The sequence below is a fragment of the Platichthys flesus genome, chromosome 2 (genome assembly GCF_949316205.1).
Source record: "Platichthys flesus chromosome 2, fPlaFle2.1, whole genome shotgun sequence".
NCBI lineage: Eukaryota > Metazoa > Chordata > Actinopteri > Pleuronectiformes > Pleuronectidae > Platichthys > Platichthys flesus.
Genome location: NC_084946.1, coordinates 18,545,147 through 18,562,994, shown reverse-complemented (window position 1 = coordinate 18,562,994; position 17,848 = coordinate 18,545,147). Strand labels below are relative to the sequence as shown.

Below are 17,848 nucleotides of genomic sequence, written 5' to 3'. Positions count from 1 at the left end.
GATAATCCAAATATCTTAATGGGACAAAAGTGAAGTTTTTCCTCAGTTAACATAATATCCCATATATCTATTTAATTGAACTGTTTAGACGTAGAGTTGAGCTCGTGTTTATAAGGTCTCCATTGACTCTCACACATGCAGACGAGCACAGGGTTTTAACTGAGCGGCTTCAGCCGGTGTCAGATCAGCTGATCGCCGCGTCGCAGCGACCAAAACAAGCTAACGCTAGCTTCTCGTAGCTGGTGGCGATACAGTCATGACAGGAGATGACGGTGTGAGACGGTAGGACACTGACCACGAGTCTGTTATTCAAATAGGTCGTGTCGGACAATAATAACTATAATAATCATAATCCCGTGTTTGTTTCGGAGGCAGCTCGAGCTAGTGCGTCGCTGGCAGAAGCTAAGCGGCTAACTCACCTAAAGGTGCAGGTACCATGATGGAGTTATTAGCCACAGTAAGCTAACGAGACGCTCGGTTTGTTGAACACAAAGACAGTGTGAGGGAGGCTTAAAACAAAACAATATATTCGTAGGGTTGATGTGTATAAATGTAATGAACGTTATGAATCGAGTGCCTTGCGTTTGGAATCGGTAGAATTGTGCTACGATTAGCTAGCTAGCCTCCGGTGCAGTTAGCATAAGGGAGCGAGCCCGAGGAACTAGCGGAGAGCCAAGGTGTCAGCAGGTTTACATGATCTTTATCATCACTCTCATCGACAGTGGGGTTACATGTGGATTAAACACAGCGCATTTGTTGCTGTTCATCAAAAAAGCCTCCGATCCAAGCTGTAAACAGTCAAGATGGTGCTTCACGGTGAACAGCAGTCATGGATGCAGTCCTACAACCGAACACCATCATCCTGTTTACATCAGGGCTGATTTATGAGGACGTGTTCCTTCTCTCTGTCTCTCTCTCTGTACTTTTCCAGATCCGGGCTTCAGTGAGGGACTGAGGGCGTCTGGCCATCATCCAGATTGAACAACTTCTAAGTGGAGACTAGGGATGCCTTATCTCTGAAAATGGGAGGCAGTGGATCCAAAGCCAAAGGTGTCTGGCCTTTCTCAGGCAGTGGAGCCGGAGGCGAGGCAGCCGTCGATGGGAACGAGCAGACTCTGGCCCGGCTCAAAGGTTCCAGAAATGCAACACCCTTTGTTTTTACCCGGAGGAGGTAAATCAAACACACCACAGAATGAGTCACCCTGAATCACAGTAATCATGACGTGGGTATTTGTTCTGGTGTGTAGCCAATGCACGTAGCCTTGGTTTTATCTGTTGTGGTTTTCAGTCGTTAGTCTCAGAGATTCCTCAGAAACAGATACAACGGAGGTGAACGTCTCTATAATAGGGGCATTATACGAAAGTCCAGTCTTAGTCCAGAAGGCCGTTGGTTCACCGTTTGTAGACCTTGTGCTGGAGGGGCCATGTTGATGTGCTGTCAAATTAAATGAGGGGAGTGAGAGAATGAGACGCAACGAAGGTCTGCAAGCTGACACTAAGCATGGACCCACGTTGTCAGCACTCGAGAGGCCACCATGGTTTCCCAAAGAAAATATCTTTTATGTTGCTCAGCAGCTCTTGTCTGTTTCTAGAGATAGTGTTCCAGTTCCTCAGGAAAATCCAGACACTTCTTTGCTATCAGCAGTTTTCTTTGGAAAGTCAATATAACCAGTCAGGCAAAATAAGGAAAACACATTGAAGAGTGCAAGTCATCATTTCTTCTGGACAGCTCAAGTCATTGTCTTTATTTATCCATGTGGGACAAGTTAAAACGTTGCTGATCACACAGGCCAAAACCTTAATAGCACAGACACACACTATCAATACCACAATGTTGAATTTGAGAACGCTTACGTGAGGTGCATGACTTTGTGGTGGACATCTCAGAACCTCTGCACTTAAAACTAACTCACCGCCTAGAGATCCCTCGAAGCAAAGTTTGTTTTGTTGAACCATTTAAATATTGAATAAGCCTCTTTGTCTACTTGCAGTTCTTTATACTACGACGAGGACGGTGACCTTGCCCACGAATTCTACGAAGAGACAATGGTGACAAAAAACGGCAGAAAGAAGTCCAAGTTGAAGAGGATCCAGAAGAATCTGATTCCACAGGTTTGTTAGGGTCAAAATGATACAGAAGCGCGTCAGGGCCAAGCATGAGGAAAAGAATGAGGAGGACTTTTTCTATTTTGTATAAACTTGAAAAATTGCAAATTTAAGTCAAACTTTTAAGATAATTAATTTTATGTCAGTCAAACCTGATCCCTTCTTATTTCTCCTCATTATCATATAGATATTGGGAAGAGGTGTCAACATGTGTTGTTTATACGCTGTAAACACATAAATCCAGCACGTGGTCTTTACAGCATCCGTGTTTACACACCCTGACTTCAGAGCACATGAACACATTTGAACAATGACTTCACAGCTCAGGAAACTGGACCTTTGGAGGAGCATGTGAATGCACTAATAGCTCATATGACTGCCTCTGCAAAATGCCTTTTCTTTTTGTGTTGTTGAAATTAGTAACAAGGATGTTTCTCTTTCTGAACATAAACAGACAGTCTTTGAAGATATTGTGCAAAAAGCTGATCAGAAGGAGAAACTGTCTTGGAGAGATGACACAACTGGCAGCTTGCATAACGTCCTCTGATTTAGTTTGATTTTTTCTCTACATTTCAAATTTATTCTTGGCATTTTTACCTAATTAAGGAATTACCAAAAAATGCTTCTGATTTAGTTTGACTTTATTCACAGCATTACTTCCTCAATGAGGAATCTCCCACATCAGTGTTTTATACCTGGCCCTAATTCCATTAAGGATGACATGATGAGTTTAGTTATAATCGTCGTTTATGCTAAATCTCGATATTGTTCGTCTTCTCTTTTTTAAGGGACTTGTGAAGCTCGACCACCCGTGTATTCATGCAGATTTCCCTGTCATCCTCTGTGAGGTGTGAAGCATTGCACAGGACCGATCTGACAGGAGGCGCAGCCCCAGGTACTCAACTCGGAGCAAGGTGTTGTTCCCATGATGGTCGAGACTGGAACCAGTGTCACGTTAAATTGATATCATGAATAGAATGTTATACATTTGAATTCAGCGATGGTCAGAGTGCCCTGTTCACAAAAAAAATCAAATTTTTGATATTCACAACAGTAGTGACGGTACCGGTTGTGTTTCCACTACCCAGCTGATATGTAAGCAGTCTTAGAGAATACATCGAACAGAGTTGTGATTCTCTTGTGTGAGTTTTTTTGCAGGGAAAAATATCCTCGATGTGAAAAGGCTTTAACAGTTTATGCCTTCTGTGATCCGTAGAGTGTTAGACTCTGTTTGTGTCTTTGTGTGTGTACATGTGTGCACTTAGGTCTGTTTGTGTGAATGTGTGTCAGAGGCTGATGTGAGAGATTACAGGGTAGGAAAATGAAGGATTGTGAAATGTCTTGTACATATGGACATGTTCTGCATTGTCATGTCTGTTTCAGTGACTGGAGCTCAGACCTGCACTAGTGAACATGTTGTACTGTAAATAATTTCAGATTTCTTAGTTGGAAATACTTGAATAAATGTTTTGCTGAGCTGAATAACTGGAGTCAAGATATCTTTTTTTCTCAAAGGAGCTTGTTGTGTCTTATCAGCAGTGGGTTATGCCTGAAGCAGTATCTACACACTACATCAGTTTTGTTGGTCCCATACTTATTTGATGAGACGCTTCACATCAAAGGAATGGTACTACATTTGAAATCTAAACGTTTGTTTTCCTGTCAAGAATTAGATAAAGATGGCATTCTCCCTGCTGTCTTTGGTTTTTAGACAGATTAAACAAACGAGACCTTGTCTAATCTGAAAATAATAATTGTTCACATATTTACCAAAAGTCCTTGTACACATGGTGCCATAACTTTAGCTCAATCAATGGAGAGTTGACTTTTATACATGAGGCCAGCCTTTACTGTACTTGCATTACAGCTGACATGATTTTATTTTTAGCTTTTCTGAATTGCCTTCTTGAGTTTCACTCTTCAGTGCTCGCCGTTAAGTCTGCTGTGTTCAAGTAAAACCAGATTTGTCCCGCGATTCACGATCAGGGAAAAGGTTTTCTTATCTACAGACTTTTATTACCTCGGACAAGGAGGGTATGTTTTTATGTGTTTGTTGGTCTGTAAGCAGGGTTACGCAAAAAGCACCTAACTGATTTGGAGGAGAAGTCATCAAACTTTGGTGCAGGTCTAGATCAGAGGGCGAATCCAGGAATTATTTTCCCCTTATTTAAAAGGGAGTTTTTCAACAATTCATTGACTTTATCAGGGAATATCTGATCGATCTTGTAAAAAAATCAACAACAAATAACCATAAAGCAGGAATCAGTGAATTTAAATATGGTTTCATAAAGGCACTATTGAGCAATTGTTGAGTTACGCAGGTTTGGAATACAACTTATTTTAACTTTTAAAGAAACCACGTATAATGTATTGAACCTCTAGAGGGCAGCATAAATCCATACCTGAACAAATTAATGAGTTGAGTGATTTTGTGAGTTTAATATCGGGTGTAACAGATTCTCTGATTTACCTTCAATGATAATTCTGAACAGTAACCTTAAAAAAAGACACAATTAAACCTGGTGATTAAACATGATGTTTGATGTAAAACACTACAGATTCAATGGTAACCAGCTATATTTGTGTTTCCAGCTGGCACTGGATCCAACTTTAATGACAGCGTGAACATATTTCAGTGTGTACGGTTCTGCACATAAATGTGTAGGGCTTCCTCTGCAGGCATTCTCTGGTGTCTGTAATTGTGTGGAATGTGGCTGGGTGTGTTTTGGGCCAGAGGTCAGTCACTTTGATGTGTTTCCTCCCCACTGCTCTCTGATGTTTCGCTGCTGAGTCCGGCCTGCATTAGAAGGATGTTTCTCTTTCTTGTACAAACCTATGAACTTCATGAATATGCCACTGCTTAACTGTTTTCATCTCTAATCGGTACAATGTGTGTATACGTAGTTGAGCTGTCCATGTGGCTGTGGTCGGGAGAGATAGTCATTATAAATGATCAGCAGCCTCGAAAAAGAACTAAAACTTGCTTTGAATTATAAACAGTCAAAGAGTCATTTAATGAACTGTAGTGGTTTTACAGTAAGTGCTTATTTTAGCCAATTTTATCCGAGTTTAGTAGAATTATGTCACTTTCACTGCACAGAGAACTGAATGAAAAAATGTGTTTTCTAGAAGATTTGATTGTAATGTCCCATGTTAATTAATACATAAATGCACATGAACATCTGATTAGGTTAAAAAGAGAAGCAGTGAATTTTATAAACCAGTTTAAGGGGTCTCAAGTTACATTGACGCCCTTCTCACATTTCAAACATTAACTTCAAACATTACCATCCCAGTTTTCCAGTTTACACAATTACCAAATGTGTTGCCATCCTCTTAAGTGTTTGCTCGGCATACTCAAAGTGGAAGGCTGTGTTTGCAGTTTCCCTGCCATTGTTATTACTTCCTGAAGGTCCCTGACTGGTGCTGATGTAATGCTCAGGAGCCAGAGGTTAAAGGAAAGCCGAGAGGAGGCTCCATTCACACGGGTCGTTTCATGCTCCACAATTTCCTCGAAAAAACAGGGAGAGAAAGAGAGAGAGAGAGACCGATGACATGGTGATGTGAGTCAGCAAAAGCTCAGAGAACAAACGGCGGAATGGACTCTGACACTGGACGACGCCCTCACTTCCACCTCGTCCCCCCAACGATCATGTGCTCGGACATCCATCAGCTCCCCAGTATCTGCAAAAGGAAAGTCTAAATTTCCGAGAAAGGCCTTTCTTCAAAAAAAACAACAAAGGACTGCTGGTTTTCTTCCAAACTGTTCTGTCTGATCACAATTTTTTTTTTATTGGTTAATGATGTGTGAGTGTGTGGCCTCTCCCCTCCCCTCTCATCGCTGATATCCGTCCTATTTGCAGTACTTGGGTACGTGACAGCTTGTGGTACTTAGTTACTTCACCGAGCCGTTGCCAGTGGCTGTCATCACACACCTCGGGCACCAGTGACATCTGTGTACCATATGCCTTGTACCCACCGTCTGAAGTGTGCTCAAAGTGTTAGTGGAAAAAAACATTAAGATCAGTTACTTAAGTGGCAGCACTACAAGTCATTAAAGCTAATAGACCTGCATTCATCATTTGACCTGGAAAAGGGATTTCACTCTAGGGATGTGTATTTATGTACATTTTAGTGCTCTTTTGATCTTTTTTAGTTTATGATACTATTTCAGAGTGTTTTTTTGGATCATACTTCTTCAAATTTTCTTTAGTAGAATTGTAACTTACACTTATGATCGAGTTTTGAGTGGTATTGGTACTATTACCACCTTAAGTAGATCTGATATACTTCCACTACTACTTAACCATGTTGGTTCCCATGAAACAATTTGTGAATGATCAAAACACTGCCCCACAATTTATGTGTTTTGTGTTTTCCATGCAAAATGAAGGAATAATTGACTAGAAAGTACAGATGGAAGATGATGTAAACACAGTGAGGTAAAAGAACAATGCTATTCAAAGTTCAGGAGAACTTTCCCTGCTTCCCTCGCATTAAACTAAACATTGTTTTTGGATTTGAATTGTCCACCAGGAGTTTTTGGCAACAGGCTAAAGTTATTTTTTCATTTTTTTTAGCATTTTCTTAATATGGGAAGTGACTTCAACATTAAATCTGCCAAATTTAGAACAATACTTCTTTCTCATATGAGAACTGCAGTATTTGTGGTTTTGGATTCGATTTTCCTTCTACTTTGAAGCAATAAACTTGAAAGAACCTTGTCCTCTGTTAACACCGACTAATCATAGGATAAAAGTCTGTTATAGGATTCAGAATTTTGTATTATAATCATAATCTGATTACAATCACGATATGATTATTATAATTATAATCTCATTATTATATAACAATCTGGATCCCATGACTGATTTTTTTTTAACTTTACCTTTCAGTGAAATCTGATCAAATCACACCCATGCAAAGAGTCACACATTTGAAACCGGTTTGCAGGTGCTTAAAGGACCATGATGATTCATTGCTTGTTTTCACAGTAAATTACTCCTCCCATGATTTGTAGATATTTGTAAAGATAAATATATTTAAAAATATAAGTTTAAATATCCCTTTCACCTAAATCTTACACACTGACCCTTTAGCAGTTGGATTTCCCATTGAAATGCATGAAAAATAAACGCAATTGAAACAGCAGCACAATGAGGCATCCGTGCATTTGGAAAATGAGTAAAAGAAGAAGTAGAAATATGAATACAAATAGATGTACTATAAACAATTAAAAATTGAAATAATACTCTGTATGATGTTCTCAAAATGGGCAACACAAAGCTAGGCATCAAGGTTGTGTTATTTTTTTGCAATTGTCCATTCTTTGGGATATCCAATATGCAGCAGCTCTTTTCCTGCAGTACACATTTGTAGAAGTGTAAAAAGTTATTTATAAGCCGACATGTGAGTGTAATGTAGAAGGCTGATCATTAGTGGTATGATCTGACTCTGGAGCCATGTGGCTGCTGGGACCTCTCATCAATCTGACTCGTGTCTGGACACTGGATGCCTCGGACTCCTCGGACTCGTCCAGTCCGCGGCTGTAACCAGGACCGGGGGGGGGGGGGCATCGCTGTAATGTTCACCTTAAAAACACAGATAAAATCGAGCCAACCTCGGTCCGAGGTCACGAGAAGGAGGTGAAGCAACACGTCGCTGCAGGACATCGCACACGCGGACGGGGGGTGTGGGTACGTCCGCTCCGCTTCGCCGCTCCCCCCTCTGTTTCCCCCCCCCGCCGCGTGAATGGAACATCCTGAAAGTGGTTGGGCTCCGGCTCTGACAACGTCGCAGGGGGTAGGTTCACTTTCTCCACTGGCAGCAGGACGGTGCGGGGACTAGAGGACTCGAAGGTGAAACGCCTCCTCGTTGTGTCTCCGTCCTTCTCCTCAAACAATGCTCCCGCTGGGTTCCTCCTGGTTGTTGTGAGGCAGCTCCGGAGAAGCGGGCTCCTGTGTGTGTTCTTTCTCTGGGAATGGTTCCTCAGCCTGCAAGTGAAGGTAAGAGGGGGAGGCTGCTGTCAATTCACTGTTACTGGACTTCTCTCGTCTTTTTACTCATTCATTGTTTCTCTGAGTCCGGTTCGTTAAACTCGAACAGTTTGATCCGCAGCTGGAACACAACATGTCACGTGTTCAGGTCTTCACTCACTATGGGGAGAATACTTTTGAGGATGTAAATCAGGATTCAGATTGTTTTGGTCTTTATTTACTCAGGACGTGTTTTTAGTATTGATCCGATCGTACAGCAAATATTCGAAGTTAGTTTGTACCTTTCTTTATTGATTAGTAGATGTGTGGTGGAAAAAAAAACCTGAAGTACATGTACACAAGTACCTCAAAAATTGTATTTGAGTACAATTCCCGGTGGGGATTTTAATATGGTTATTCATGTTTAATAAGTGAAAGTGGTGTAAGATTAGTCTACACGAGTAAAAGTGACAAGAAGATAAGATAAGATCAGTTAAGATAAGATAAGATGATCCTTAATATGTCCCTGAACACGGGAATGTGTTTGGTTGCAGCAGCCAAGGCAACAGTAACAAATACAGTAATAAAAAAAGTAAACATGCAAAACAAACACAAGGAAATCTAAAAAGTGTAAATAGAGTAGAATTAGTATATAAAGTGTAAACAGGATTTAAACTCTGTAATTAGCCTTTGAATTGCATGATAAGAATTAGGAATTTGAACATTTAAAAGATGCTGAGTTACCACAGAGTAGGAATACTCCTTTACAAGTACTGCATTCAAAACTTTCCTTCAGCACAAAAATAGCCAAATCATCACATTGATTGAATACACTGCAAGTGTTGCATTTGGTCAAGGTAAGGCTATTACATTACTAAAGTTAAGTACATTTACTCAAGTATTGTACTCAAGTACAATTTTGAGTCACTTGTACCGGCGTATTTCCACTTTATTTTACTTTATAGATATACGACTTATATTTCAAATGGAAATATTGTCCTTTCATATACTATATTGATGCTAATATATTTGTACTCAAGGTTTGAATGGAGTTTTTTTTATTTGTAATAGAGTATTTTTACTCTCTGTTAATGTTATTTTACTTTTGAAGTCAATTCTTCTACCACTGCTGAAGTTTGATATTGCCACTATTTTTTTTGAAATGCTGACTTTATGAATGAATGTGCTGAGGAATTTTTTTATTACAATAATCTAAAACATTTCATTCTTCTGTGTGAATTATAGAGCAAAGAGTGACGGTCCTTTCTGTCAATCCACATCAGAAGACATGTTGTACTGGACTTTGTCTGACTGGAAAGTACTGCTGCTTATTGTCCTGCTGTGGGACAGCCTCTGTGCTCTGGGACTGAAACCCACGCAATGGCCGCTGTATTCCCAAAAGCCTTTGCTCCTCGCCTGGAATGCCCCGACTGAGGACTGTGGCCCACGGCATGGCATTGATTTCCAGTTGGACCAGTTCCAGATCGTGGCCTCACCCAATGAGGCTTTTGTCCGACAGAACCTCACCATCTTCTATAAGAACCGCTTGGGCCTGTACCCCTACTACGAGGCAGATAAAACGGCGGTGAACGGGGGGCTGCCACAGATGGCCAGTCTCACGCAGCACCTGGAGAGGATGCCAGATAGTGTGCAGAAGTACATACGTGAGCCAGGGGCCAAAGGTCTGGCCGTTATTGACTGGGAGGAGTGGCGCCCACTCTGGATACGCAACTGGGAACACAAAGACATTTACCGCAGACATTCTCGTGAGATGGTGCGCCAGAAGAACCCAACATGGCCTCCGGAGCAGGTGACAAAAGTAGCCCAGCAGGAGTTTGAAATGTCTGCCAGGAAGTTCATGCTGGAGACGTTGAAGCAAGCTAAGAACCTGAGACCCAATCAGCTGTGGGGGTTCTACCTGTTCCCCGACTGCTACAACCACGACTACAGACGCACCCTGGAGAACTACACCGGCCGCTGCCCTGATGTGGAGGTGGCCCGCAACGAGCAGCTGAAATGGCTGTGGACCGAGAGCACCGCCCTCTTCCCATCCATCTACATGGGCACTGTGCTGCGCTCCTCTTCCTCCGGACGTCAGTTTGTCCGGAACAGAGTGAGGGAGGGGATGCGGTTGGCCTCATCAGGCGATGGGCTGGCGCGTCCTGTCTTTGTGTACACGCAGCCCACCTACACCAACTCTCTGGAGACGCTGACGGAGGTGACGCTCTAACTTTAGAAATTCCACCGGTCCTGAATTAGTTTTTTCTTCCTTATCAGCTGTTTTTTTCTTGTCCATCATTCTCTCGAACTTTAAAAATGACTGATGTGATGGTCATGTATGATACGGCACAATTCTGATATGGACTTTTATTGTTCAAAGGTTAACTCTCAATCACAGTGTGGCTCTAACTTTCAGCCCCTCCCCCGATCAGTGCCTGCTGTATGGAGCTATAGCCAAGCTCTTCTTTATCGACAGCCACAGTCATTTCCTGGAGCGGAGAGACACCCCAGCACCTCTCGCTCGTGTGTGCAGGATGTTGACAGGATGGGTGTTGGTCCAGTTGAAAATCTTGCTTACACCCTATACACCGTTTCCTTATGAGTTAATGAACATGCTGCACTTCAGACACAGTAGCATGGGACTCTAACAATCTGACCCTGTTACGGTGATACTCATTTATCTGGTTTTGACCTTTGCTGTCAGAAATGCAAAAGGTTAAGTGTGATGGGGTTCAAATGCTGTGTCATCTTTTACAGACTGACCTGGTCTCCACCATCGGGGAGAGCGTGGCTCTGGGAGCAGCTGGAATCATCCTGTGGGGAGATGCAGGTTATGCAAGCAGCAAAGTAAGCACCACCACACCACTCATAAAACAAACAAACGAATTAACCTCACTCAGACTCAATTCACAAATGTGAACACAAACATCATCATCTGGAATGTTTTCGACCCGATGCTCTTGTTGGTCATGTGTGCAGTCAGTTGATAACTAATTCAAACTCCTCAGGGCTCAGCTTCAAAGAGGCTGCAGTAGTCACATGAATGACGCATTTGGGCTGATTTTAATTTGAAATCTTCAAATCAGCCAACCATGAATACAAATATAATCTTTTAGTGAAGGAAAAAATGCAGAAGATAGACAGATATTAATTGCAGATAAAACTCTTATGTTTCTTTTGAAACAACACTAGTCATTTCCAATGTAAAAGTAAATATTGTATTCATTTGTTTTACAGGGTAGAAGTAATAAATATAGTATAGACATCATTCATATTATGCATAATATGAATGCATATATTTTGTGCAATAAGTTCTTTAATCTTTTATTTTAACTTTAATGCACCAACCAGGAGTTGCACTCACTACCAGTCATTTCACATTAAAACGACAATAAGACTTTTTTTATTCTACTCAATTCTATTCTATAATTAAATCTTTAAATGTACTAAAAGCTTTATTTTTCCCAACAGTTTGTTTTGAATCAACAGATTTATGGCTCATGTTGCATGTGTGACTTCATTAGAAATATTAAGGATGAATGAATCATTTCTTTAATACTACACAAAAAAATGTTGAGCTTTCTTTTAAACTTCCTTAGGTCATCTCAGCCGTATGTGTATGAAGGAGAATAAGCCAAACTGGGAATGTTGACCTAGCTGAGTGACTTCTCCTTTCCTCTCCAGAACAGCTGTTCCGACCTTGAGGCGTATCTCCGAGGGCCGCTGAGTCAATACCTCCTCAACGTCTCCACAGCAGCGGAGCTATGCAGCCAGACCTTGTGCGCTTCACACGGCCGCTGTCTGCGCAAAAACCCAGACAGCGATGTTTACTTGCACCTGGACCCCCTCACCCACAGCATCACCAGTCTGAGCGGCCTACCGACACTGACGGGTGAGCTTGGCGAAGCCGAGATGACGAGGTTCCAAACCGAGTTTCAGTGCCAGTGCTTCAGCGGCTACCGGGGGGAGGCCTGCGATCTGACGGACCCCCTGCACCAGAGGGGGGGGGCGGCTCCAACCACGGCATCAGCACTGCAATGTGTGATCTTACTGATTATTTCTCTGCTCCTCTGTTAATGCAGCATAAACAGTAGACAGCCGCATCGTGTGTGTCAACATATCAGAGCAGAGGGGTGTCATATTCTTTTCTTGGAAATGCTGTAAAAAATATGGATGACACAAAGTGAAGCCTTATAACAAACACTGTGGAAATTGCAAATTTACAATTGTTTATAACTTTTAATCTTTTAAAAAACAATAGAGGGCTCGCTGGAAATGACCTTGTTTACATTTTGCTCTCGGTTTCCTCTCGGTCACTGTTTCCCAAAGTGTCAAATTCCATGTTTCTCAGAGGGAGCACGTCTGCAGAGGAAATGTGGTGAAGGAGTCGACGATGTCGGTCGCTGTGTGGTGAAAGTGGAATTGATTCACTTTCATCTGGTGATAGCACAATATGATTTGAAGTGCCTTGACTTTTTCAACATGGCCTCTCTCATGACCTTTTCTAATGGCAACAATTAAAGTGTTACTATTTATTTGAATGTATTTTTTAAGTAGTTTTGTATGATATTTTCAGATTTTTATGTCAAAAACATGACTACTAGTAGTTTTCTCTTAAAATACTACATGACTCCATTGATGCTCAAAAGCAGCTATTTGATTACAGAAGCACAAACCTTAAGAGATACTTTTCTGACACTTTGTTATGTTCCACAGTTTTACTGACATTATCACCTCTGTCTTCATGCTGTTTTCTCAAATTTGACTTTTTTTCAAAGTAAATAAACTTCTTTGTTAAACTTATTGGGTAATTTCTCTGAAAAACAACCATCACGATTGCATTTTAAGTATTAGAGGTTTAACAGATGGTTCTCAGATTATACAGCAATGGTTGTATTGCTTGCTGTAATAACTGGAACTGTCCCCTGGAAGATCTGGATTATTATCTTGGAGGTGCGCCGAAGACAAGATCCACAACATATTCCCTGGGAAATTGCTGAAAATGTCTAAAACTACTGATCTTGCCATGTTGAAGAAAGTGAAAACAAGTCCTGGATCTGCCCTCTGATCTGAGTCAGCACCAAAGTTACATTTTTTTTGTCCCTGACCTCCCAAGCAGCTTCTTGATCATGAGTTTAGAACTTTTTGGCAAAGGCAGGCAAAAACATGGCAATAACCTGGAGGATGAAACCAGAGCAGATTTTGGGATAGTTTGTGGATCATATTTTAATAAAGATTTACAAGTGGTTTTGCACTCTGGGCCAACAGTCCTGTTATGAAACCACATTTGAATCCTCTAAAAATATATCAAAAAAGCATCCAATCTCTTATTTTTCGAAAGAAGTGGTAAAAAATGTCCAAGGTCTGACACTTTGTATGCATCCACATCCTTCCTCCCCAGTTTTGTGGAAACTTGTAAAGTTCTTTTTTTGCGTAAATCCTGCTGAAAAACAAGCAAAGACAGAAACACAAATATAACTTCCTCTTCAGGGGTTAGAATTAAGCTTGATGGTGAAAACAAGTCTCATTTGGGTTCTGAGGGGAGCCAGAGCCAGCACGTCCTCAGGGAGGGACACATCTTGTCGGCTGCCGCCCCCCCCCCCCCCCCCCCCCTCCCCATGTAATTGTAGGGTGCTGTTAAACCAAGAGTTATTTTTTACTGCTTCTAAGAGTTGAGCAGGCCTTCATTTAAATCTGGAGGTGGAAGAGTTCATCATGGCTTCTCTCCCCCCCCCCCCGCATATTCTCTCATGTGTTTTATTGAACCCCCGGGATAACTGAGTCAGGGATAATTCAGGCTCTAATGTCCCTGTGGCTTTAAATACCGACGCTCCATGGAAATGATTTGCATGTCTCCTCTCATTGGTTGTTGAGGGGGAAAAAAACCTGTGACTACTTCTGGTTTTATTTTCCTTCATGTGATTCTGGTCATGTGACTGCAGATTGACACACACACACACAAACAAGCTTTGCCCGTGGTTTGAACAGGTAAGTGAGTGTTTGTCATTTTGTCTTTAGTACATTTAGAGCTTATTCCATCTGTAAACACGGGATCTTATGGAAAATCATGGATTGATAAAGAAAGAACAAGCTGAAGTTCTTGGTGCCTTTGTGAAGCTTCTTAAAATGGAATGAGACTTTATTTGCTCAGGAATTTGACCGTTCAGTCTAAAGTTGCCTCACATCCTCTCAAACGCAACAGGGTTCAATGTTGCAAGAACCTCTCACGTCTTTCTTTGAGCACTTCTCGTCCTCTTTTCTCCGCAGGGATGAGTTCCTATCCTCCTCCAATCCTGCTGCTCTGCAGTCTGCTCGGCCTTGTTTCAGGGCTGCGGCTGAAAACATCCTCTTTCTCCCAGGTGCCTTTCCTGAGCGTGTGGAACGCCCCCACTCACAACTGCCTCTCCAAGTATGGCGTGGACCTCAACCTGGGGACCTTTGACATCGCCCAGAACCTGAACCAAACCTTCATGGGGGACAACATCACCATCTTCTATACGGAAAAGCTGGGTCTGTATCCCTGGTACTCCGGCCAAGGGAAGGCTGTGAATGGCGGGGTCCCACAGAACGCCAGTCTTGATGAGCACCTCAGGGCGGCCTCTGAAGACATCCGCACCTACATCCCAGACAGGGGATTTCAGGGTCTGGCTGTGGTGGACTGGGAGAGCTGGAATCCTGTGTGGGAGAGAAACTGGGACAGTAAGCTGGTGTACCAGGATGCGTCCATGGCGCTGGTGAGGGCAGAGCACCCGGACTGGACCCCCGCGCAGGTGAAGGCCGCGGCCCGGCTGAGGTTTGAGCAAGCAGGGAGAGCGTTCATGGAGGAAACGCTGAAACTGGGACAGGAGGAGAGACCAAACGGGTTGTGGGGCTACTACGGTTTCCCGGACTGCTACAACTATTTGGGCAACGAAATGAGCTACTCAGGGGAGTGTCCGGCTGTAGCGATGAAGAGGAACGACCAGCTGCTGTGGCTGTGGAACTGCTCCTCTGCCCTGTATCCTGACATCTACCTCAGCCTCAACCTGCGAGGCCAGAGCGAAGAAGTGCTCCTCTACACGCACCACCGCATCCTGGAGGCCATGAGGGTGGGGGCTCAGGTGACCCCCTCAGCACCGCCCGTGTACGCCTACAGCCGCATCGTCTACACGTACTCGCTCGATTTCCTCTCGCTGGCAAGTAGCTGTCGTTTGAACTCAATGCTCTTTAGGGGTTCTTACCCTCCCCCCATTGTTTTCAATCCTCTGTTATTTCATTTTTGTATTCCTCCTGCAGGAGCACCTGGTCTACACCGTCGGAGAGAGCGCTGCTCTAGGGTCTGCGGGGATGGTCCTGTGGGGCGACAATAACTTCTCCAAGTCCAAGGTAGAATAAAGAGCTATGATTCACTTTTTATAAACGGCACAGTCGCTGGTTTACCGACTGTGCCCTCTCATCTCTCATCTCAAACCTATATGCAATTCATATTAGTGTGAAGGCGTCAGAAAGGACCATAACAAAAAAGGACCATTTTGAAATGGTTGTTAAAGCTTGTGTCACAACCTCTCTCCACCTCAGGAGGTTTTATTCAAGCAGTCAAATTTAATGCCGCATGCAGCTGAACACATCAACAGATTCACAACATTTACAACGTTGATTAGAAGAAACAGTTTTTTAGAATAATGGGAAGGTGCTTTAATGTTTAAAGTTTTTATACCAAAGAAAATGTCTGATGGAGATGAGGGCAGCAGCAATGACGATGGAAGTGGAGGAGTTATTGTGTAAATTACACTTCAGCTCACATCTGACTGTTACCAGAGTGTGATATGTGTGAGAGCAACCGGGAGGATTGATTGGCCTCTCATGAATAGGAACTTAGAAAGGGGGGGGGGGGGGGGGGTAAGACAAAGTTAACAGATTTTGCTCTTTTATTGTTAAAAAGGGAGATTTTTTACTTTAAAAAAAAGTTATGTGGAACTTTATGTGTTCAGGGTCATTTATCTCTTTTAAGAAAAAACATTAAAACAATGAAAGCGGTGATGATTTCCTTATCGCCTGTAGAAACTGATTTAAATGTTTCGGCTGACAGGTGAATAATGTACAGTCATATGTTCCATGACCTCACTTGAGTCAAAAATACACTGATCTGCAAGCAAAGTTAAAACCACTTCTCCTTTTTACGGAGGCCGATCAGTGTGGGTGATTCTGTGTCACACTACTGACTGGAAAAATAAAAGTTGCTATTTCCAAGGCCTTATTCTGTGGAAGTGAGTTCACTGCCGTACATGTTGATAGCGAGGAAACAGTTAGTCCCAATGATGTGTTTGTGAACAGTGGAGATCTGGCACAGACGAATGAGCTAAACCCGGCTGCACAACATTAAGCTCCTAACAAAAAATACACTATAAAATGATGACAAAGGTGTAAACTATTTTCTGTTTCCTCTGTGTTGTCAGGCCACATGTGAAGCTGTCAAATTCTACATCGATCAGACGCTGGGTCCTTACCTGGTGAATGTGACGGCAGCCGCCACCCTGTGCAGCCAGATGCTGTGTTCGTCTCAGGGCCGGTGTCAGAGGAGGAACCCGGCCTCCAGGGCCTACCTGCACCTGGACCCAGCTGTGTGGAAGCTGGTGTCTAAGGAGGGGCCGGACGGGAGGAGACAATACAGAGTTTTGGGACGGATGAGGGCCAACAAGGTCACATTCGAGACGTCTAAGTTTCAGTGCAGCTGTTTCCCGGGGTGGGGAGGTAAGAGCTGCTCCAAGCCGACCCGGGGGTGAGAGACTTTCCTGTGAGGAAACCTAGGTAATACAAAGACAACCCTGGTCTAATAAATGTAGTAAAGTGTGAAAACGGTCCACTGGGGCTTGTTAGACCACAGGACGTTTTCTGCTGCATATCATCTCTTGTCAATTTAAGTGTCCCCAATCTTTGACTTATGTGTTTTCTTAATTAATGACTTTCCTTAGTTTAAATGGAGGATAATTTTAATTCTTGTCTTTTCTTTCTTTACTATAGCCACTTTAGGTCTTCTCCACTCTAATAATTATCTTACTGTAAATGTATTTGTATGTTTGATCTTCACACTACATTACCGGTATGTGCAGAGTTTTACACAGGGAATCATGTTTTCTAGTTTACCTGCTGAAAAGGGAAAGTTTCTACAAGCTTGAATCTAATGGATGTAATTCAAGGATGTTGACGCTAATTACCTCATCTGTGTGAGTGGAAAAATGTTTCAGACACAAATGATTATTCAAAGTATATTTAAATGTCTTTAAATGTGGTCCGATGACATCTTAACATTTTTATTTTCAATAATATTGTTACCAATAAACTGATGTTTGTTATAAGACAGTAAATCATCATAGATTGCCTGTTACACTACTTTTGTTGTCTGTTACCTGGAGTGTTGATGTTTTCATGTTGATCTGACTGAACAGAAACATAAATATGCTGTTAGAGTTGGTTATGATCAATATTCTATGTATGACCAGACCTAATAAAACAACATGTCAGTAGATCTGATTCTCTCAAAGTATTCGGCTATGAGAACTGTTTATTTATAAATGTCCTTGTATTGCTTTTGTAGCTGTTCTCATTTGATAATTATACATGTCATTCTAAAGTCATAGATTTTTTTTTCTCTTTTTCAAACCCCAATTAATTTGGTAAGAATATTTCCATTATTCGATTGTGAAAAAGTAAGTCCTGAAGTACTGCTGTTAAGAAGTTTGTGAGATTTTAGCTGGAATTAAATAAAAATTGACATTTATAATTACTTT

At 42.2% G+C, this 17,848-nt stretch overlaps 3 protein-coding genes across 3 annotated transcripts; all 3 read left to right on the top strand.

Moving 5' to 3' along the window:
* The first annotated feature begins 107 nt into the window (after window positions 1-107).
* tusc2a (tumor suppressor 2, mitochondrial calcium regulator a) lies at window positions 108-3,591 on the top strand. The gene is made up of 4 exons (XM_062404119.1): window positions 108-282; window positions 932-1,171; window positions 1,992-2,112; window positions 2,895-3,591. The coding sequence occupies exons 2-4, from the start codon at window positions 1,023-1,025 to the stop codon at window positions 2,958-2,960; spliced, it is 336 nt and encodes a 111-aa protein (XP_062260103.1). The 5' UTR covers window positions 108-282; window positions 932-1,022; the 3' UTR covers window positions 2,961-3,591.
* Window positions 3,592-7,841: 4,250 nt separating this feature from the next.
* On the top strand, window positions 7,842-12,884 carry hyal2a (hyaluronidase 2a). The gene is made up of 4 exons (XM_062404086.1): window positions 7,842-8,111; window positions 9,327-10,299; window positions 10,839-10,928; window positions 11,766-12,884. Exons 2-4 carry the CDS (start codon window positions 9,370-9,372, stop codon window positions 12,156-12,158), a joined length of 1,413 nt encoding a protein of 470 aa, XP_062260070.1. The 5' UTR covers window positions 7,842-8,111; window positions 9,327-9,369; the 3' UTR covers window positions 12,159-12,884.
* A 1,048-nt stretch (window positions 12,885-13,932) lies between these two features.
* Window positions 13,933-17,601, top strand: hyal1 (hyaluronidase 1). Its single transcript, XM_062404074.1, has 4 exons — window positions 13,933-14,069; window positions 14,349-15,256; window positions 15,357-15,446; window positions 16,517-17,601. The coding sequence occupies exons 2-4, from the start codon at window positions 14,351-14,353 to the stop codon at window positions 16,841-16,843; spliced, it is 1,323 nt and encodes a 440-aa protein (XP_062260058.1). The 5' UTR covers window positions 13,933-14,069; window positions 14,349-14,350; the 3' UTR covers window positions 16,844-17,601.
* The last annotated feature ends 247 nt before the right edge of the window (window positions 17,602-17,848 follow it).